Source organism: Melozone crissalis, unplaced genomic scaffold, assembly GCF_028551555.1.
Source record: "Melozone crissalis strain CALT ecotype California unplaced genomic scaffold, PUWL_Pcris_2 ptg000002l_1, whole genome shotgun sequence".
Classification (NCBI taxonomy): domain Eukaryota; kingdom Metazoa; phylum Chordata; class Aves; order Passeriformes; family Passerellidae; genus Melozone; species Melozone crissalis.
Window position 1 is genome coordinate 6,106,302 of NW_026535780.1, and position 23,258 is coordinate 6,129,559.

Below are 23,258 nucleotides of genomic sequence, written 5' to 3' on the forward strand. Positions count from 1 at the left end.
TAAAAGTATTACTTTTCCTACCACGACTGAACTCAGACAGTGACACATAACTTAAAGCTTTGTGCAGAATTAAGAACCTGATGAAAAGCTCCATTTTCCATCTAATAATTTCAGAGATGAGCAAAGATACCTACCAAAGCATCAGAAGATTAGGGTTTTTGTTCTCTTGGCTGTCCAAGGAGGTGAGTTTCCTGACAAGAGAGAAACAAAAAAAGATGTTTTTACTAAATTTCAAAGAATTTCAAATAAAAACTAAAGAAAACAATGTAAATCAAACTGTAATTAATAGAAACAATGCTTAAAAAAAGGCTTTAGATAACATTTGCAATGTTTAAGTTACTAGAATTTATGGAAAAAGAATATATTACAAACTATTGGTTATGAGGTTTTACAGTTGTTTAATAGGGAATAGTTTGTCCAAATTTAACTAGCTAAGCTAAGGCTTTTTAGATGACTAACACAAACTAAACGTTTTAAAATGAGAATTTAGGTGTCCTCACAAGTCTTTCCTACATTCTAAAATGAAACTTTCTAAGTTGTAGCCTCCCTGTTTTTATTGGTTATATTAAGATAACTTAAGTGAGATTAAAATCTTATTTGATTTATTTACCTTTGCAAATGAAGACCGTTTTAAGGGTTACACATCCTCTGCCTCTGACGAAAGCGACCTCAATTAGTCAAGTCAGAAAGTCTTTAAAAGCTTTGTGTTTATTGCTTCCAGCACGGAGCGAGGTGGTCATTAAGGTACCAAAATTCTCATAAAAATTCCAAAGTTGCACTAGTGAAAAAATGCTCAACAAGGTGAAAACTAGTCACATCTTTTCCCAGAAAATTCATTAGCTATTTTAAACCATTTTTAAACAAAAGTATTTTGATTTAATGTGGCACTCAAGCAGATCCATACCATTTGGATATTTTAAACAGCATTTATATCTACTGTGAGTATATAGAGAGATACATTTAGGTTTAAACCATTTTGTTTTAGAAGAAGTTGCACAATGTTTAATATGAGCCTTTTATGCTGATCACTGTTAAACACTTCTCCCTGTTTACTACTATTTATGAAGTTTTATTATAAGATAAAGCATAAAATTAATCTCACACACACTGATTTTCTTTCAAAAGTTTATTTAGTATCAAGCAAGGGTAAAACTTTGCTTAACACTACAGAACATTTCAAGACTTGAGTTACAAAATACCACATTATTCGCATTTGTAGTTTGCTTCCCTTTTTACGCATGTTTGCAAAGAGAAAATCTAGCAAATGGCTGAAAATAAAAGCTAAAAACTAAATTGTTGAAAACCTTTAAAATAAAAGGCTACACTTATGTTAAAAAGAATGGACTAACGTATTTAGTAAACCTATTTTTTGTTTAACACTAGTTAATCAAAGGTTATTTTTTTGATCACCTATTTTTTCAAACACAGTTTGGAAATAACAAAGTTCCTTGTTTTACATATCTTTCTGTCCAGGTTGTTCTTTCAACAAAATGTTTAAAGTTCAGTCCATCCATTCAGAATTTTATGCACTTTGAGTTAATAAAAAGGGATTGTTCATAGAAAAAATTACTTTGAACAGTATACAGGACTGGTGGAGATTGGATATTTCACAACATCAGACAGTACAATCAGTATCTGGCATATGGCTGGTCTCTGTAGACTCCTTTTGTTGTCCTTGCAGAAGGTGTCTTGTGTCGTGAGTTGGTCCATTCTTCTTGCCCTACAAGGAAAAGAAAATATGGTCAGAGCCCTTCCAACATTCTCAGATGCTGAATGTAATTTTTCTTATCTGTGAATGAAACAGGCACATTCTGTTGACAGAAACCAAGGTGTACAAGTCTAACACTTGAAACAAGAAATCTGGGTACAGCACATCTATCTGAGCTATCCCACAGTGATTCCTCATCACACAGGAGCAGGGAACATGAGAGGATAATGGCTAAAATATCTACAGCTGTGGAAATTCAGCTGGACCTGCTTGTTGCAAATGCACAGAAATGTCAGCTCCTGTAGCAGACACACCAATAATTGCAAGGAGATGAAATGGATGCAAGGTATGAATTATGTATAAGGAAATAAGCTGCCCTCAGAAATAAGTTTCTCTGCATCAGTGCCAATTTAGGCCTAATTCAAACATGCAAACCAAGCCCCAGGTATCACTACAAACACTTGTGGCTTTTAACATGCTTGGGCCAATATTCCATTTCTCTGGAAGTAAATACACACCTCCTCTGAAATGCAAGAGACAGGAAGGCAGATTAAAAAAAAATATTAAAAGGACAAGTAACACTGGTTGCTTGAATTTTGCCTATAAAATAAGTTTGTAAAATAAAGCTTGTGCCGTATTTAATGATTCATAATCCTACCACCTTTTAATGGTAATAAATATTTTTTAAAAGTAGCAAAAATTATTATCTTAAATGAGAGTCAGAGCTACTATGCCAGGCAGTTGCAAAAGGGAAAACATAGAATTAGAGTATAAGGAAACAATACTTAGCTACACTTTAATGATGTAAACAAATCAGAGTACTATGTCACATCTACAAGAACAAAAATGAAAAAGCAGCACTAAAGAAAATCCCCAAAAGAAAACACACATTAAAACAGTGTATGTGTTTCCCTATTTATTTTTGCTGAACTGCCCTGCCCTAAACAGACAGGTGCTCCAGTGAACCCAATGCAATCCAGAAACTGAAGGCAGAATCCAAATGTATGGCAGAATAAACAAAGACATCACTTGGTCTTAAAAAAAAAAAAAAAAAGAAATCAAAGAACCCCTGCAATCTGAAGGCTGAGGTCACTTGCTCTGACATGAGATATCTGAAATTAGATGACAAGGATCCCATATGTCAAGGGTTCAGTTTCACAGTCCCTTCGCAGAAGCCTCATCCTAACTGCTATTTAATAATGTAGGTGGTAGATGGCTGCCTGCAGAGTCCAGGCTATAAATCCTACCTGGGTGGTCAGGACATTTGCCTAGGAGGTAAAAAGGACACATTCAAATTTGGTGTAAGGCTGAAAGAATTAAACTTTCACCTCAGGCGATTTCCAGGGGCATCTGGTAACAACCTCTTGTGCTTCTTCATCACACAGAAAGCAAGATTTACATTAAAAAAGAAAAAGACCCTGAGCATAGTAGTACTGGCAGCTGACTGAGAGGTAGGAATTAAAAATACCCTAGCTTTTAAACAGTGCTGCAAGAACTGATTAAATTACAAGTCTTGGTTACAGTTTAAGGGGAATACTTGCTCTTTCTTGATCAAATCTGCAGGGTAAAGAGTCATCCTACTGTTTCTCAGTTTTCATTTTGGTGCTGTTCAGGGCTCCAAATCCCAAAAATACTGATATTCTTCCTACATCCTCTGGATTGTCACCTCAGTTTCTCAAAGGAAAAGCTGAGATTCCACCTGGATCTCAGGAATTTCAATTTCTGAATTTCTTCCCAGCCAGCACTAGACAACTACCTGCTCACTAGGCAGTGTTACTTATTTTGAGGCATCTAATGTTCTTTACATATAGTGAAGATGGTTATTAATATCTAACTCTGCTTTTAAGGCATATACTTTAGAAATAAAGTGTGTAACTATTTATATGTGCAAAAACTACAGTGGCTGCAACCTATAATCATTCTTCAAGGTATTTATAGTTTTTCTTTCAACTTGAATAAATACATCACTTAATATTCTGAGTGGCTGTGCTTTGATAAATAGAAAACCAATTTTAAATGCAAAAGAAATGTAAAATCCATATTTTCAGCCTTAAATATTGCAATCAATATCTCTCCCCATCAGTCTATCTACATTAAGCAGTTTCACACATTTTTCCCCCATCAATTCTGGATTACTGAAATAGTCGTAGAAATATCAGGTTTATAAGGGCAAACAGTTTATTTTAATGTTGAAATGAAGATTTAAGCTATATATCTATCAACACCACCTGAAAGTGCTGGGGGACAGAGGAATTTCAAGTGACCTCTTCTTTTGATAAACTTTCTCCTTAAGCAAAAGAATTAGCTTAAGCAGGTATATTGGGAAACTACTGCATTAGGTGCATTTATCACAACTTAGTTAAGGTCATTTTAGTTTCAAGCAGGAAGCATTTCCACATGGAATTAAAGAAATAGACCTTGGAAAATTTCAAGTGGAGCCCCAAAATCATTGAAGCATTCATTACTCAGAATCACATCTTTTACACAGGTTATTAACAACCCTCAAATGTTTGAGATTTGAGAGACCTTGATTGCATTGCCCTGATCTCTAGCCAGAGACTTAACATTTATCTCTTAATCAAAGGTGCCTTTTAAAATGCTTTATGCTTCTAATCCGTAACAATTTCTTTAATGAAACCTGTCACTATCACACCCGTATATTTAAAAAAAAAAAAAAAAGAAAAAAAATCTTTACAACTGGCATATGTTTTTTTGCTTCATTAAGCATTGTTTTGTCTCTATACAGAGTAACCCCTGCCCTCATGTCTACTAGCTACCTAAAATACTTCCCTAACCTTTACATAATGACTCCCTGCTTGATTTCCCAGGACTGATGCATGAAAATGAATTAAAACTAAAGGACCATACAAGGCTAAACCACACTCAATTAGGCCCTAATTCAGCTAGGAGCTTCAGCAGATTCCTACCTTGTACCAAGTCTCAATGCAAGCTGTGCATTGAGACCACACCACAAGCATTTGCCTTTGGCAGCCAAAAGTTCCTGGAAAAAGGTCCTCCACCCCCATTTTTTTCCTTAAATCTTACTGAATGAGACATGAAAAGGCAGCATGCATCATGATTTAAGTTTTATTTTCTCTACATCTTCAGTTTTAGTTTCCCATGACTGCGTTAGCTAACAGACCACAGAGGGCATTTTTCTCAATAAGCACACGCAGAGCTCTGTGACACCTCAGGAATCCCTGAGCAGCCATTGCCTGCTGCAGGACTAAGCACTGCCTCACAGAAATTATCCTTTCATTATGATTTTTTTCCAAGATCTGTTGCTGCAGTGATTGAGCTGTAAAGCCACTCACCATAGGAGTCATAGGTGTCTTCACTCAGTCCGTGGCCATAGTCATAGTAATCTGCTCCACTGCAGGGCAGGAGGGGCATGGAGAGAGCAGGAAAGAAAACATGAGAAGAAATAATTACACGTTCTACCTCTGAAAAGAGAGCTTGAAGGATATAGCACATGCCCTAAGAAAGGTAAGTATCCATGCGGCAGTGACAACTGAGGTCCTGCCTGTTTATGGATTAGAAACTGTATTTAATTTCATTCAAGATTTTTTTTCATCACTTTTCTTTCATCACTCATCCACATTGTGGAAATTTTCCTTTTAAAATTATAGTTGGGAAAGTTAAAGATCTTACAAGTGTTAATGAAAAAGAAATGGAGATGTAGGTACTGAACCACCTCATTCATCTATACATTCTTTGTCATCACTTACTAGTATTTTGCTTTTATATCTTCAAAGATATATATCTGACAAGAATGCAATAAAAGGCAAATAATTGGTGATTGGAAGGTTATACAGCTGCTGTGTGTGTACAAGTTCCAGTGTCTTCAAAACAAGACAGCAGAACACAAATATAAAGGCTATCATTTTAACAGGAAGAAATGACAATAGGAACTATGTTAAAAGATGAAATCTGTAGTTGTTAGGATTCAAAATCGTGGATGAATACCATATTCATGGCCTAAAAAAGTCCTCCCTTTCATAATGGTTTTTATACTTGTATTAAGACCCCTGAATGGAAACTGAAGAACAGCCCTTATTACACATCACTCCATTATGCTCTTGTATTTCATCCAAGCCTACCCACGTGTAGTCTTTAACACAGTTTGTAGGATATGAAAAACAAGTGCCTAAATAGTTATTTTCCTTTTCTTTCTAACCACAGCCAGACTCAGGGCTGACAATATTTGGAAAATACTCTATGAGATGATGCTACCAGATCAGTAGACTCTTAAACTTTTTATTTCTCCTAATGGATTTATTCTGTAAGGAAAGACCTTTTCATAGAATCACCTCCTGAGTGAGAAGGAAATCACTAATATATGATCACTAGCAAGTAATTACTAATATTGACAAAATGTTCCTAACATTAGATTGATTGCTAACAAAATAAACACCAGAGTGAAAATAAACAATTTATAGCCTTAACATGAATTAGCAGGTAAAGCATTTATATAAAACAAACAACACATCACACTTACTTCTGAACTGACAAAAGACTGTTGTGCTTGAGTTTGTTTGTGTATAATTTTGGTTTCTTTTTTTCCCCCTTAAACTAAACGTTTTAAAACCCTCAAAATAACCAGGCCAGGAAAAAAATACAGTTTTGGTGTGTGCATATGAATAGCTAAAAAGCCTGGATGAGTATTTTTTATTGCTGGTATAATGCTTCCTAAACAAAAACTTAACCAACTGAACTACTGAACTTTGAAGATCCACAAAGAATTATCCCTACAAACCCTTTTCTCTATGGTTTCTCAGGTGAGGAGGACCCCAGAATAAGAGTAAAGTTGGAATAAGAAGTATTTTCTCCCTGCAGCAGCCAGTAATAAAAGTCTTTATTCTGACAATGAACTGAAAACTGACATTCACTATCCTTCCACACAGAACTTATTTATTTTAAGACTGTGATCGAGTTTAGAAGTCTAAAGCAGCTGAGCTCCATCCCTGTATCTGTCAATCCTGTCAGAATGACTTTGTGGAGTCTCATTTCATAGATCTAATAAATTTATTAAACAAAAAAAAATGTCTCACTTTACAGCACACAAACTGCAAAACAAATAAACATCAGAAAGGAAGGAACCTTTCACTTATACTGAAAGTATATATACAACTCATCTTTATTAACAGACAAACTCTTCAAAATTAATAATCTGTTTGAAAAGTACAAGGTACAGTGGGAAGGCAACTTGTCCAGTGCAATTCAGTACTCCCTGCTCTACTTCATTCATGTTCTATGAATAATGCCAACATTCTCCAGTCAGCTCTGTGTTAAACAAGCCCAAAACTTCAGATAAGAAAACCTCAAGACACAAAGAAAAGGGTACATTACAGATGGTTGTAAGGTCTGGGTGGAGAAAGGAAAAAAAAGAAAACAAAACTAATTTGTTAAAAAGTCTGAATAAATATTCCATGATGTTCACAACCAAGACTCATGATAATGAATTTTTTTGAGTTTTTTTAGAATTACAGAAAATTCTAGTATTGTGTATGAACTCACAGCTTATAGAATTGTATTTTGTTTCAAAGGAACTGCCTGCAAAAAGCAAGCTTATTCAAAGCACCCTAAAGCAATACTGTACTTCTAAATTGTACATTTTAACTCATTAACTGAGATAACTGAGATTGTTGAGGTCATTTCTGCTGCAAAGACTTCAGTACTACATTAAATAATTCTTCCTGTGGACAGAAGATATGGTATACATTTTTGCTTTAAAATCATCCTTTACATTTAGACTCTTTTATATATATTCTCTGACATCTTAGCAGATTCTCTGACTGAAGAATATTAAGCTTTTTATTTCCCTTAATGGGCTTATTCTGCAAGGAAAGGCCTTTTCACAGAATCCCAGAAAGGCTTGGGTTGGAAGGGACCACAAACATCACCTAATTCCATTGGCAGGGACACCTTCCACTACCAGGTAGGTCAAGTTGCTCCTCTTCCTTTCATTTTGTCTCATAGAAAAGAAAGAAAAAAAAAAGTCCACAAACTCAGTTAATTTTCTTCTTTATCCCATGTGACTCCCTCTTTTCACAAAAAAAAGGAGAAAACATGACATGGATTATTCCCTTCTGAACTCAACACAACTAGACATGGACTCTGCTTGGAGTTCTTTTGTTTTCATATGTGAATTATCTCCATGAAACCACTTTCTTTATTTTCCTCATTTCCTATGCATCTACTTTTTTAGATAAAAAATTGGATTACATGCTATATCCAGCTCAGTCGTCAAGCATCTTCCTAATCATCAAGTAAATGGTACAAGTGCAAACAACACTGGAGTATCAGCTGTGATTCAGATCTTTTGTACACACAGACCTTTTGCTTATATCCCCTCTTTTTAGCTTCTTTTGTATTCCCATTCCAGCATAATGACAAGAGAGAAGATAGAGATGGCAAAGAAAAATTGTTTTGATTTTCCATGTCAGCATTAAAACTTGAAACCACTTAATGCTATGGAAGGATTAGAAAACAACAATAAATTTAAGTATGTTGTTTCTAATTGCTGAGGGTTGGGCAGTAATCCTACAATGTTCAGAGGAAGTGTGAAATGAGGCTTAAAGAGTGTAAGTAAGGCCAGGGGAAGAGCCTGTTTTCTGTGTTAAGAGAAAAAGCTTCAGACAGAAAGGAGCAAGCTCAGATCCTAGCACAGCAGCGCGGATGAAACAGAAGTGCTTCTCCATGGCTTTATTTAGTAAAGAGGACTGAGAAGCTTCCTGCCATTTCTCTAGAATCACTGTGAGAAGTATCTTAAAATACTTTAATTTAGAGGTATTCAACATAAGCCTTCAAAGGCCCTATGAAAAATAACCTCAATTTCTCAGGCTTTTCTACTAAGCTGATTTGTTTCCGAAAATATCTTGATGAACCATAATAGAACAAATGTTTACAAAAACCAAATAAGAATAACTGCTCTCGACATGATGGTGAAGTCTCAAGGAACTTTACCTATTATACTTTATTAACTATTAGGTTATTCTGCCTAGGGACATTAGAATATTCTCCTAGGACAGATATCAGCAGTAGTTTCAACCCACCTCTCATGGGTCCCACAGTACAAGACAGACATTGAGACACCAGAGTGTGTCCAGAGAAGGACAGCAGAGCTGGGAAGGGTCTGGAAATTCAGTCCTCTGAGGGGAAGCTTAGGAAGATGGGTGAGTTTGGCCATCAGCCTAGAGAAAAGGAGGCTCAGGGGACACCTTATTGCTCCTGAAAAGAAATTGTTTCCTGGAGAGGTCGGTCTCTTCTCCCAGGCAACTAGAGACAGGATGAGAGGAAATGGCCTCAGGATGTACCAGGGAGACTCAGATTGGACATCAGTTAGAATTTCGTCATTGAAAGGGTGGTCAGGCATTGGAATGAACTGCTGAGGGAGGTGGTGGAGCCACCATCCCTGGAAGTGTTCAAGAAATGTCTGGATGTGGCACTGAGTGCTGTGGTTTAGTTGACATGACGGTGTTTGGTCAAAAATTGGACTTGTCTTGGGAGGTCTTTTCCAACCTTAATGATTCTGTGATTCCATACCAGATTCCATATCAGAAGAGGTCACCAGGCTATTTTTGGGACAAGCCTAAAACAGGCACATCAACCACACAGTCCAAGTGTACTTCCAAAAATGCACAAAGGTAGTAAAAAAATATTGCACTTAATCAATGAGATTGCCACAGCTCTTTACATTTGATACAGGCATCTTTTAGAATGGGCATTGTGACATTTCTGTGTTTGAAACAGAAGCAGTGTGGCAGGTTTCTGCTTGCTAAGGGAAGATTAAAAGGTCTCTGACTGAAAGCTTCTAGTTTACTGGAAAATCCCAGACTTAAGCAATGACAAGCCCAGTTTGAGCACCAAGTGATCTGAAAATTTCTTTGGCTTCTGATGAAAAACAGCCTTTGCCAACAGTTCAGCTTCCAGTAACGCTTATTAGGGAAAACTGACCAAAATGTTGGGTTTTTCACATGAGTATCAAAAGTAATTTTGATTCCTTTAGGCAGAAACCAGGGCAGTTGCAGAAAGTGACAATAAAACCCTTGCAAATACCAATGTTTTCTTTTGTGCCAAGGGAAGCTCCAGCAAGCACCCATCCTTTGTGCTTCCACCCAGAGTTGCACAGAACAACAAAACAGAAAAAGCAAATGAGGATCTCTCTAGCAATAGCTCTTATATGATAGACCCTGACTGAAACGATCACATCTGAAGAGAACCCTTCCGTAAAGATAAGCCTCTTTCCATCATTCCTGTCAGATCTTCAGGCCCAGCTACTTCTGATAGCAAAAAGCATCTGTCAACAGCAAACAGGAAGAGCATCCATGACAACAATCACTGCAGTGAAGCTTCTCACCACTCTGTAATGTCTTGCACAGTGGGGAGCTGTTCTCAGTGCTTCTGTGGATCACTAGAACACCTTATTTTGGAACCCAACTTACAGCAAGACAGCAGAAATCCAGAGTATCAAGAGGAGACCCACATCTTTTCTTGCATCTTGTAGATAAATTTTTAGCTAATCCTCAGTTCTGCTGCTACTTAGTAGACATTTCTTTAGTACATATTTTTATCCCTGCAGGTCAGTTTATATCTTTCAAACAGATAATGATCTCAGAAAACAACTGAGACCCCTACATGAATGCTTTATAAAATACAGAAAAATGACACAATCTTCCTTGAATTATAGCCTATTCAACTCTCAAATGGATGATACGAACACCAGATCTGTTACCTGTAATCCTAAAAGGTGACCAGAGTGCTCTCTCAATGATCCCCTTAGCAATCACTATTTAGGAATTACTTTTTATAGCAGAAATGAGAAATTTCACTTCTGAATAGTGAAACATCCTCAGAGGCATCGGCATTCTGGTGCTACCTACCAAGCACAGATTTATTAGGTATTTCTAGCAGAACTCTACACAGTTTCCTAGAGCAGTTTTACCATGTGAAATGTCCACTTATTTCTGTCTCAACTCAATTAGTCTTTCCCTGCTGCCTTCTCATGCCACCTTTCAAGAGAGGAAAGGAAAATGGCAATTAAAAGAGGCAACTGAAGCACATGGTACAAATCAGGTTTCTCAGGAACAGCAGCAGCAGGAGCTACAGTTTTACCTTGAAACTATGAATAGAACAAAGCAACAAAACATCCCTGAACATGAGAAAATTTAATCAAATTAATGTCAAAAATTCACTACATTAAATAAGAAAGTACCAGCAGAAAAACTAAAAACTCAGGTTGCATAAATCCAACATTATGGTTTGGCTGATGAATTAGAACCAAGTCCCAGACACCCTGCACACCTCATCTGTCTGCTTTGCAAAGCAGGGTGTGAACTGCTACCATAGGAAGCTAAACTTGATGTTTTTAACTATCTGAGGGTGTACCAATCATATTTCAGTTGCTAAATGGAGAAAACGACATGACACAACACTAACATCAGAAAAAGATGTTTTCTGCCCTCTCTTTCCAAAAAGACAAATTATTCTGGGCAGTGGAAGCAGCCCACTGAAGAACTGAGAGATATCAGCCAAAAATTCCTTAGACTATTGACTGCAATACTGGAAAGATCTGGGGTATTATTCCAGGTAATTCTTGGTTATTCCCCAAGTTCTGCATATGTTGTCAGAGATCCAAAATGATGTCACTTGTCAAAGACAGGAGTACAAGACAACATTGCCTTCAAAAAGGGCACAGGTGGTTTGTCACCATTCCATCAGCACAAATACTGCCCCAGAAGATACACATCTTACCTTCTTATACTTTTAATTTACTGAAGAACAGTACAACTTTCAACGCCTTTCTAAAAATTTGGGGCTTTACAAAGTTGAAATTGAAGAACATTTGAGAGAAAAGGTATCATTCCATCATGGTTTTATATAATTCAAAAATAATGAAAGTGCCAACAAGGAATACATTTGGTAAAAGAAAGTTTAGGTTTAATTGTTTTCAGGCCTGCATAATCATAAGCTTTACCATGTTCATGATCTTTCTAGTACTTCCCCAATATCCTTTGCACCAGCAGGATCCAAACCTTGCCTCTCCAAGTACAGCAAGGCAGGACTCATCCTCCCAAGGACAATTCAATCCATTTAAGTGCAAGGACTCATTTCCTGGCCTCACTACTTCTATCCATACTCATGTTTCGGGTGCTTTACATACAGCACTCATGATACAATTACACAAAGATAAATGTGGTTATGATGTTTAGTAATACATTAGTTTTCATCATCTATACCTGAACTATATCAAAATCATGCTTAAAAGCACAATTCATAGCCCTCAGTACTTCCACTGAAATAAAATACAAGGACAAACAATTAAGACCATTATAAAGTTTTCCTGTAACCATCTCCAATTTTTAGTTGCCCAATTAAGTAGGTATTTCCTTACCAACAGAAAGAAGGAAAATTTTTCTTCCCTTGAAAAGCAAATTGAATACAACAGGGTACTCAGAGAGAAAACTGCAACTTTCAATTACTGCTAGCAAGCAGCCAAAGTGTGTTGACTGTCAACCAGCAAAACAGTGTCAAATTTTCATCTACAAAAACACGTCTGTGACAAAAATATGTTCTGAGCTGATGCAGCCTGAATTCTCATTCAGCTAATAGGCACTGGCTTCCAAGTGTGAGTTTCCAGGGCAGGGAAGCTCCTTCTCCACTCCACACCAGGGAAAAAAGAAAGTCTTCCCTATATATATATATCTATATCTATATCTATATCTATATCTATGCATCTATATGTCATTCTCTAGTCTGCAAATGTAAATTTAAGATGTCCTTTCTCTAGTCTGGAGAGAATATGTAGTCTCTTTTCCTCATGTTTGTATCTCTTAATCAAACTGCTGGGAAGTTAATTAGAATGTGAGGTGTTTGAGAAGTCCTTTCTAAATGAATAACTTTAATTTGTAAGATTGATTATCCGTGTTCTGTCTCCAAAGCCCATATATCCAGCACATTTCTACAGCATCCTGCTGATGCCTGGCAACTGGGTATTCTCCCTTTGTCTTTGTTACCTCCATCCTCCAAGCTTAAAGAACCTTATTTTTAAAACAAACTGTAGTTAATTTGAAGCCTTTCTTTAATTAAGATTTTTTTTAGCTATGACTGGTTCCACTAGTTACACTAATGGGTACAATGCAGCACTTCAGGTTCCAAAATATTCCCTGTAAATGTTTTTTTTTTTTCCTATTTTTGATTTGGAAGATGCACTTTGACCTTTCCCTTCCTCATGTTTTCACTTCTGTAATCAGTCAAGGAAAAAATTCAAAATCCTACCAACTACTAATCCTATTTAATTGTGGAATTCAACCATCAAGTTTAAGATGCTGTAAAATCACCCAAGTAAAATTAAACCAATCATGCAAAATTAATACAGTTTTATTAAATAATGCCTTTTCTTGATTCCTCAATACTTGTAATTTGATGTTACTGGGGTTTTTTTACTACTTTATCACCTGCATATTAGATTTTCTAGAAGTTTTCTAAATTTATTTCCAAATGCATTTTTACTTGTTTCCTAAATAAGGAGGCACAGACACATTTAAATTTAATGGCAAAATCAGGAAAAAACCAAATGAATTTTATTTTTTATAATTAGTACAAATGAAGAGTAATCCTAGCATTTATTAAACAGTGAAGCCATCTACCAATATCACTATGAGGATTCAAAAAATCTTTTCCAGTTTTATGAGTGCACCATGAGACACGCTTGTGTTTTTCCCATCACGACAGCTGAATCATCTTAGTCATATTCCTTTTTACTGACATTTCAGACCAGATTTCTGTAAATCAATTTAAGAAAAATTAAAATACACTAGATTCATAATTAAAACTATCTATGCTACTAAGGCACTTCTGAATAGTTTACCGTGTCACATCTTAACATGTGAAGGAAAGGAAAACATCTATCTAAACCTGAAAAATTAGATCTGAAAAACTGCAGTAAATAATCTCTTTCAATAATGTAAGAGCAAAAATTAAGCAGGAAACTACATGCCAGGATTTTCATTCAAAAGCTACATTAGCTTATTTATGCTAATGCTTTAAGGCTTTATTTTACAGAATTATAACCTCTAGTACACTCTGGTACATACCAGGTGTTCATAAACAACAGCAACACAGAATGCCAACCCTTTGCACAATCCCCAGAAATCAAACTCCTGCAGACTAATTTGATTTATAAGTCAAAGCATGAAATACAAACAGCTACAAGCATTAAAATGGAGAGAATTACATCTTGGAAAACTACAGTAACAGACACTCATTTGCATATAATGCATATTTATACATCCTGGAAATGCATGATTGCTGACAAACTCAACAATGTAAATTTAAAACACTGAGCATCACAAACAAACTGTTAGCAATTAACTTTCAAATACCAATAGCAACATCTCCATAAGCCAATTTCAAATCCATATGCTCAGCTCTTCAAGAAATCCTCCTATTAAACAGGAATGCCATCATCTTTTGTATGACTACTAAGCATAGTTTCAAAAAACACCTGAAAATTTGAGCTCCTAGTGGGAAATGAGGAGGGTATTTCCAAGAGCTACATACCAGGAATCAGCTTCTCTTGCAACTAAAGTGCCTCTGGAATAATATAAAAAGCACTACTTAGAGATTTGAAGGATTTTAGCAAACCAATTTAGCTGTATTCTTCAAGCATCAGGTGAACAATGGCCACTGCTGGATTTCAAGGTGTTTTTCTAAGTCCTTTTCACCCAACCCAACATCCAGTTTCTCCATTGTTAGGTAACTACCATAGGCCACCAAACACAAAATTCCTCAAACCTCTCACACCACAGGGTTTTTGTGCAAAGTCTTCCCTATTACAGAGAAATTTTCTGTCTTGAATCAGTCACTCTTGAAATAAATGGTAAATAAGGTAATGGATGATAAAGGAGGCTCAGGGGGAATCTTATCACTCCCTACAACTCCCTGAAGTGGAAAGGTCTTCTGCCATGTAAGAAACACTGGATATTGGGAAGAATTCCTTCACTGAAAGGGTGGTCAGGCACTGAAACATGCTGCCCAAGAAAGAGTGAAAATCTTAAAAGAAGTGTGGATGTGGCACCTGGGACATAGTTTGGTGGTAAACATGGTGGTGCTGGGTTGACAATTTTATTTGATCTTGGAGGTCTTTTCCAACCTGAACAATTATATAATTCATCACACCTTATGATAGACTTTATCATGCCTAGGGCTTACCATAAAGGCATTTAAGTAAATGATCTAACAAAGCTGCAGTGTGTAATTCTTACTTCCCAACACATCAGCAATAACCACAGAATGATTTAGTGGCACTGAATAAACTCAGGTATACTAAAAAGAATTTGCCAGTTCCCTCAGCTCAGATTAGGTTAACTGTCTGGCTCCAGGCTCACAGGCAACTTGCAGGGATTTGAATTTATCACATTTTGGAATGATTGGAAGTGATAGTAATTATTTCTAGATATGCACAAAGAGCAGTTGAGAAACAGTGTTTAAGTCAATGGCAAAATGGTTGCTGCCAAGAGAAATCTACAGCAGTATTAGGTAAATGTGGAAACCACACAACAACTGCAGAAAACTGTAAACAAATCCAGCAATTTCTCCAAGTCCCATTTTTATGTGTGTGCATAGATTAAATTCTGCAACAGAGTGAAGGTGAGATCACCTCGAATGAAGATCTAAAATACTTTTAAAATTATGAATTATAATTAAACACAAAATGACATTGATACATAAATGATTCATTCTTGTCCCTCACCAGACAGTGGGACACAGGTACACAGAGTGTTCCTCTTATAGTTTAGGCTTCTGATCTCTGTTGTAGGCTGAAAATAAATCTAGAAAAACCTTCTCCTTTTTTTCTAGGAAAACTATCCCATTTTAAATGCTAGCAAACAAGCCTAAAGAAGTTCTTTGAAACTTCTGAGTGCATGAAGCAGACAGATGGGGTTTGTCCAAATTCTTTTTTGGACTACAGTAACTGTATTAGCCATCATCTCTTGACAGTAAACCTAAAATCACACAGTAAACCCTCTAATGCTACTGGAGAGGTAAGAAACCCAGCCCCCCCTTTCTCAGCAACCTTGCCACATAATCTGGATTTCAGCACCAAACCTCATTGCCTGGCATGTTAACTCTCTGCAGCATCTGTCACTGCTATGAATGGTTGATCATAAGTACCTCTGTAGTCATCTCAATGCCATTAAGCAGATGGCAGCCCTAAATCCAAATGATGTAGTACATCTCCCTGGTGGACTTTGTTTCCATACACCACCATTATTCTACAATTCCTCAGTGATAAATCTTATGTATTCTAGAGAACATTAAACAGGGAGCTGACAGAGACAATTGATTTATTAGCATCCATTTCCCTTTGCCTCGCATTTCCTTATTGTCCTGGCAAACACTTGTGCAGATCGTGTACAGAGTCACCGAGGGACCAAAAGCACTTTGGCTCAATTTGAAGCCTATTTCAGAGATTTAAAATAACTAGGTTTTTTTCATGCTGAAAATGTCTAAACTACAGTTTTAAATGAAGATTCAACTAAATCCTCTTGATCTCTCCACAATACTATAAGCTGAAATTTCATAATAAAATTGGTCTAGCATGAACACCAGGCCATTAAAGCACCCCCAACTTTTTGCAATAAATCCAAGTAAATAATTACAGTTCTAGACAGGCTTGGGAAGTCCTTTAAGAGTGAGCTAAGTTGTGTAAGCATGCATACATGCTAGTGACAAATCTACATGTGTCTGACATAGGCGAATATCAGCACCAGGAGTCACAAGTTTGGCTTTCACAACTCTAATTCATATTTTACCACAAGATCCTGGCAAGGCTTTTGGCACACAACTGCACATATGAAATTAATAAATATGTATGAAGGATAAATTTTATGAAGGAATTCCTGATTACATAACATGCCCTTGACTGCACATCATGTAACCTTTAAGACTCACTGCATATTGGGGCATGAAGTGATAGGAGAAGAGGATATGGCTTTAAACTAAAACAGGAGAGATCTAGATTAGCTACTAGAATGAAATTCTTTACTGTGAGGGTGGGTGAGGCACTGGCAGAGGCTGTCTGGAGAATTTGGGAATGCTCCACCCCTAGAAGTGTTCAAGACCAGGCTGGATGGAGCTTGGAGCACCCTGGTCTACTGGATGTTATTCCTGCCCATGGCAGAGAGTTGGAACTAAAAGATCTTTGAGGTCCTTTCCAACTCAAACTATTCTATGATTCTATGAAGAATTTGCTACTCTGATTTTCAGAAAGTGAAATTTTTTAAAAAAAAATTTAGATTGTTCTAGGTTTTTATAACAAGACTAAACAATCCAGTTTATTAAACATCCCAGTTTATAGTGATAAAATTATCTAACAATCCCTCTGCAAAAAACTATACATGTAATTTAATCTTCTAAAAATCAATTAGATATCTAGTAAAACACAGTACAGCTTCAAGGGATGTTTTAAGTCTTTTCCACCATAAAAAATAATTCTGTTAAAGGACATCCTGAAGCACTATTTGGGGCTTTGTTCCATGAACAAGCAACAGTGGATAATAAAATGTTCTAAAGGAAAACAACATTTTTTTTATAGGATTACAGGGCATTAAGATAGATAACTCAAAATCCTCATGTTTCTCTCTCTTGTTAGTGCTGTGGCAGATTTTAACTTAAACTTCAGCTTGCCAGGCACAAGGAAGGATTCACACAATGTCAAATAAAATACCATTAAACTTCTAACCACTCATGATTTGGTGTCAGCAAGAAAGTAGTACATAGAATGGAATACGTTATTTACAGAACAAAGTCTCAACTACCTTAATGCCCACAGAAATACACAGTTTCCTATTCTTCATATCTAAACATGTCATTCAACCTAATCCAGCTCAGATTTGGCCATTTATGGGAAATACACTTGAAATGTCCAGATTAAAAGAGCAATAAAGGAGAGTCACACTGTGTGGTGCTGAAGACTGAATTGGGAGAATGCACTCCTGTGCACTTAGAGCAAAAGATTTGCTGTTGAGCAACCTCTTAGAGACCTCCAAAATTCCTAAATATATTTTAGATTCTATTGCAAGTTTCTATCTTTAACAGAGGAATCACTAAATAAGCCAAATATTTAAAACAAAAATGAAAATTTTAGCTGTTACTGCCATATCAAATATCATCACTATACACTTGTGAGCATTAAGCCCTGTTCCTGCACTCAAACTTAGTCATGTACTAAAAACCACTGCAAGTAATTTAATGAGACAACTCATTTTCAGTTTACTACCTATTTCTCAGATTTCCTCTTTAATACACAGCATCAATAATATCACAGTATTTCTAGAGGAATCAGTATCAGAAGAAATACTAGAAATACTATTCAAACTATTTTCAACTTAGAAAAAGAAAGGGTAAGTTATTTCCACATGCTGGTCACCAAATTATGCATTTTAAACACATCACTGCTCTCCATGTGCAAATGCAGTCTCTTTCAATTTTTTATGAGGGCAAAAAATCAAGAATAAATAAGGCTAAACTATGAAAACAATACACTTTGCCTAATTTCCTTCATAGTAAGGGCATTGTAATGCTCTTAAATATGATAAGTATCTCATTTTGTTTACAGAAGGATATTTTGCAATATGGGCTACTATTTGATTTTCAGAATAAAGATAGGAATGCTGGTCTAGGTGGCTCAGATAGCTGTTTATAGTTGTTATTTTTTGCCTGCCAATACTATCCTAAAAATCTTTCTGCCAAGCCAGAAAATATGCCAGAAAATGAGTGTGGATATCCTGTGAGAAAAGTGCAAGTGAAAAATTTCTTGTTTTCTTTTTCCACAGAGCACTAAATAAAATAAGGGAATAAATGTCAAATAATCATTAAGAAGGTAACAAATTTGTTATAATCTAACAATATGTATTTTGTGAAACTACAGGCAAAATACAAAGTAAAGCAACCATTTTATGAAGTATCTCCTTCTAGACAGCCAAGCACATGCAAACGTATCTAAGAATATTATATATACTCTTCTTATCTATTACTCGTTTACAAGAGCAATTTCATTCCTTGGGAGATTTGCTTTTTTCCTAATTTTAGTTCAAAGGAAGAAAATCTCAGTGAAAACCTTCTTAATGTGGGGAAAAAAAGAAATCAAACCCAAGTAATGTTTAATTTTGAATCAGGCAAATGACTTTGTAATGAAGTCCAAATGTTTGTGTGCAATAAACCCATTTACCTACAGCACAAGCAAGAAGGCAGAACAGAATTGCCAACATGAAAACTGAGGACTACTTTGGCAATTGTCTTTTGGGGAAAAAAAAATCCATTACCAGCAACTGTTCTCAAAATGTAACACTCTACAGAGTCTCGTATTTTGAAGTTTCTACGCTGCACGTTTCTTAAGTCATATTTTTATCAAGCTTAGAGTCTGTAGGAGCCAAGTATCAGACACAAAGGTAATTTCATTATTGTAGCTTTCAACAATAATGGCACTTGAACTTTCCACTATGCTTTTTCACATTGACCAAGCTGTTAAGCACAGAAAAATATTCATTTACACAACAAAACTGAAACTGGGTGTGACAACACTACAGCAGAGCAGATGCCTTGTGTAAACAGCTTTGTTCTCAACTTTGCTATGAACAATTCTGTACTATTTCAGATAAAGCTGCATTGTAAATTTTACATATTTAGCAGAAGGTAAAAGAACTCTGCATCAAATACATTTTTCAGTTTAATTCACTGCAAGGGATTCATCAACAGGAACCTCAGTAACCCTACCTCAGAGGCAAGTCATAACTTTGCCATAGAATTTCAGGACATTGTCAAAAACATTAAAACATCTACTACTGAGCAAATTATGAATGCTTGGTCTGAGAGAAAAGGAATGAAAATAAATTACAGCTCAGTAAAATGTGGACAGAAGTTCTGTTTCCAGAAGTGGAGATGATCATCCAAGCTGCTATATTTGTAATGAGATTTTTGCCATGAAGTTCAAACCACATAAAAGAAGTAGTTTTACTTCACAGCATGTTTCCCATTGTTGAGTCATATTGTTATTCATGGAGTTGCAAAATAATGACTCCTTTAAGAAAGCAAAATTAAAAAAAAAAAATCAAAATGGTTAAAAATAGTACTGACAATGAAGTGGGAGAAGGAAAACAAATGGCAAGAGATTCAAATTTGTCACAAGGAGTTCCAGAGGAGTAAAGCAAACTGACAGGTGTATTTTTTTACAGTCAAATACAGGTAAAATACTTGAATATAACTTTGCAAAAGTAGTAAGAAAATTTATCCAGTTGTGTTTCAGAAAAGTTAATACCTTCTATAAAGTTGTATTTTTTTTTTCCTCTCCCCTTCCTTATCCACTCCTTCCTCCCACTACAAATCTGAACTAAATTTCCCTGAATTTTTGGAACTTTTGAAAACTTTGATTTAGGATTTGGCATCACTAAAACTGGTACAAGTTCTCAATTCTGTTTCTTTTCAGCCTCTCACAAATTTAACTTTTGTACTTATGTAATATTAAAGACAAGTAACCTGGAGGTTATTTTTAAAATCTTTTAATAAAATTTTTGCTGTTTATGATGAAATTGGAAAACTCTAAGTAAAATTAACTGGCCAACCACAGAATTTTTCAAATGCAGTTACAGTTGATTTGGGACTTACCTTTGTGCTTGAGTGCTATAGCTGTTATCATAGGAATCATAGCTTTGTTCATCATAAGCAGCTCCATAGCCATCATCATACTCCTGAAATGACACAAAAGATGCAATATTAACTTCAAGCACTCTCCAGAAACACAGCAGTAACCCAGTTCTATATGTCAAAGACAACACTCTCCTGAAATATATGTATAACATTTGAACAACATGAAATGGAAAATCTGAATACTGAGATCCCTCCTACCTATACATCTTAGATCATCATTTCTTTAAAGGTATTTTAAGCTATTGGCAATGTGCCTTGGGAAGATTTGCTTTTTAGTTAACACTGGCTTGTGCAGATGACAGTACAAGCATTTCATGTCTCCATGTTCTTGAGTTTGAGTGAGCTACTGATCTTCAAGAAAGCTCCGGGAAGCATCTCAGGAGTCAAAACATCTAAATAAATATTTTACAATTGATTTAGGTAGCTGACTTATTTCTGGACAATAAATTCAGTTCTGTGTAACTTTGGATAGGAAAGAACTTCCCTAGAGATAAGACTAGCAAGAATGATAATTTTACTACTCTGAATGCCCTCTGAAAACACTTCAACTTGTGGGAGTTTAGCACTGAACAAGAAACTATAAGTAAGGATTTCTTACTTCTCTCCATATTAGTCACACTATTTAAGTACACAATGTAACACTCTTCTCAAAACAGTATTGTATTTCAACCCCAATTTGAAGAAACTACTGACCCCAGCCATACAGAAGTTTAAGATAAAAACAAGTGACAGTGATTATGTGTTTTCACAAAGAATGAGCTATACAAATCTGAAGAACTGTCATCAATTTACTGTTTTGTCCAATTAATACACCTAAGTGAGTTAAACACAGGAAAAGCAGAAATGGCACATCAACTGCACGGATTCCTAGGATATCCTAATATCTAAATCCTGTCTAAATATGCCAAAAACCTCAGTGGATATTTAGGAGTATGTTGCCAGATAAGAATGAACTAATGAGAAGACACGTTGAAGACTGGGGGATCATTCTTCATATACATATATACAGAAATATATATACATATATTTTATATGTATACACATATATATTTTTATATATATGTATATCTATACCTACATATACATATATATACACATACATATATATATAAATGGTGTTTTCTGAATAAGTGTGCATCCAGCCCTGGCAATTAAAGGATAAAGCCTCATGAAAGAACCAACATTTTAACAAATGGAATGTTTAAGGATCTTTCAGCAGTGACAGAGAACAAAACCAACAATCAGTATCAATCAATTTAGGTAGGAACGACAAATGATGGATTGTCTAACTCTGGTAGAAAACATTTCCAATGATGGGAATCTGACAGCTTGCTACAGCAGAAGGCAGTGACATCCTCAAAACAACTGACAGAAAACCTAATTTCCTATGAGTGTTTAGCAAGTTTTCCAGCCATTTGAAATTGCTTCTTTGGAAAACAGGCAACCTGCCTATCAATAGGGCTTCAGCACTGCTAGATCAGTGCACATGATTGTTTCCCAGCAGTGATTAGGAGAACGGTGTCTGTGAACATTTGCCAGCACAGTTGAGTGAGTTTATTTAGTGGTTTGGAAGAAGAAACTAGGATTCTTTCAACTGTCAGTTGCATGGGGATCCATGAATAAATAGTCACTCAAAAAAGGAAATGTATTTTGTCTTTCAGTAATTCACTGCCCTGAAACTAAAAATTAAAATAGACTCTTAGGATTTTTTTGCCCATCAGATAAGGCTCTTCTTGATAAGCCACAGACTAAACCTCAACCCCACTGCCTCCTGGCAGTTATTCCAAACAGGCATTTTATTACTTATTGATGCAATACACAGACATCTGTTAACAATACAGATCCTGACCAACAGCAGAAGCTGCCTGAGCCAATTTCTTTGCTCTGTTCCAGAACATTTACATGACATTTGGTCTCCTCTCATAGACTCTCCCAAATGTGAACTAGCCATCCTTAAAACTTCCAAATCCCTTCCACATCCCTTCCAAAGTTCAAACTGGGCACATCCAGCAATGTCAACAAATAACAGTGGAGGACTGAAATTAACCTTTTAATGTGTAAGGAAAGCTTTGCGCCTAAGGAATCATTAGAGACCTGTTGAGCAATCAGTCCTCTCATTCATATTTATATTAGGTATTTCACTGAAAAAATGGATCATGAAAGAAAGATGGCAAGAGACTGTTTTGAAGTTATGGTGTTTCTATGACTTCTTGAAAACAGAAGAACAAAATAAATTTGGATAGAGAAGATCCTTCATAAGATGTTCAGCAGAACAGAAGGAAAATTTGGGGGAAGTCCATTCTGTATCAGACTGCACTATTTCTTTAATTAGCACTTGTCTTCAAGAGAAGTTTTGCCCAGGATTCATCACTGTTCACCACTCCATGTGTTAATAACCTGACAACTGCTGAAATTAAGCCCTGCACTATGATATTGCTGATGGTGGTTCTTAGAAGCCTTGTATGGAAAGATATCTGGTTTGTGGTTTATATGTGGGACTCCTGTCAGAATTAAAATTGTCAGCCTGGGCTTTTGAGATTATAGTAATCTACTTAAATAGATCTATTATCTTTTATTGATGTATTTCATAGAATCACTGAATGGTTTGGATTGGAAGGGACATTAATTATCATTTTGTCCCATCCTCTGTTGTGGACGGGGACACCTTCCATGTGTCCAGACTAGACCAGGTTGCTGAGAGCCCCATCCAACCTGGCCTTGAACACTTACAGGGATGGGGCAGCCACAGCTTTGCTGGGCAGTCTGTGCCAGAGCCTCACCACCCTCACAGGAAAGAATTTTTCCCTAATATTTACAGCTATAAACCCCAAAGTTTACACTA

The 23,258-nt window shown here is 36.1% G+C and overlaps 1 protein-coding gene across 2 annotated transcripts in view; it reads right to left on the reverse strand.

Annotated features, from left to right (window-relative positions):
- Positions 1-23,258, reverse strand: part of KHDRBS3 (KH RNA binding domain containing, signal transduction associated 3) — a 90,054-nt gene that overhangs the window by 2,611 nt on the left and 64,185 nt on the right. The window contains exons 7-10 of one of the 2 annotated variants that reach the window (XM_054283132.1): positions 20,375-20,457; positions 5,023-5,081; positions 1,571-1,720; positions 135-191 (exon numbers count right to left, since the gene is read on the reverse strand). In XM_054283132.1, the coding sequence (XP_054139107.1) occupies positions 1,629-1,720; positions 5,023-5,081; positions 20,375-20,457 (234 nt within the window). In that variant the 3' untranslated portion in view covers positions 135-191; positions 1,571-1,628. Of the gene's footprint in view, positions 1-134; positions 192-610; positions 1,721-5,022; positions 5,082-20,374; positions 20,458-23,258 lie in introns of both variants that reach the window. The other variant, XM_054282367.1, reaches the window with a different exon arrangement.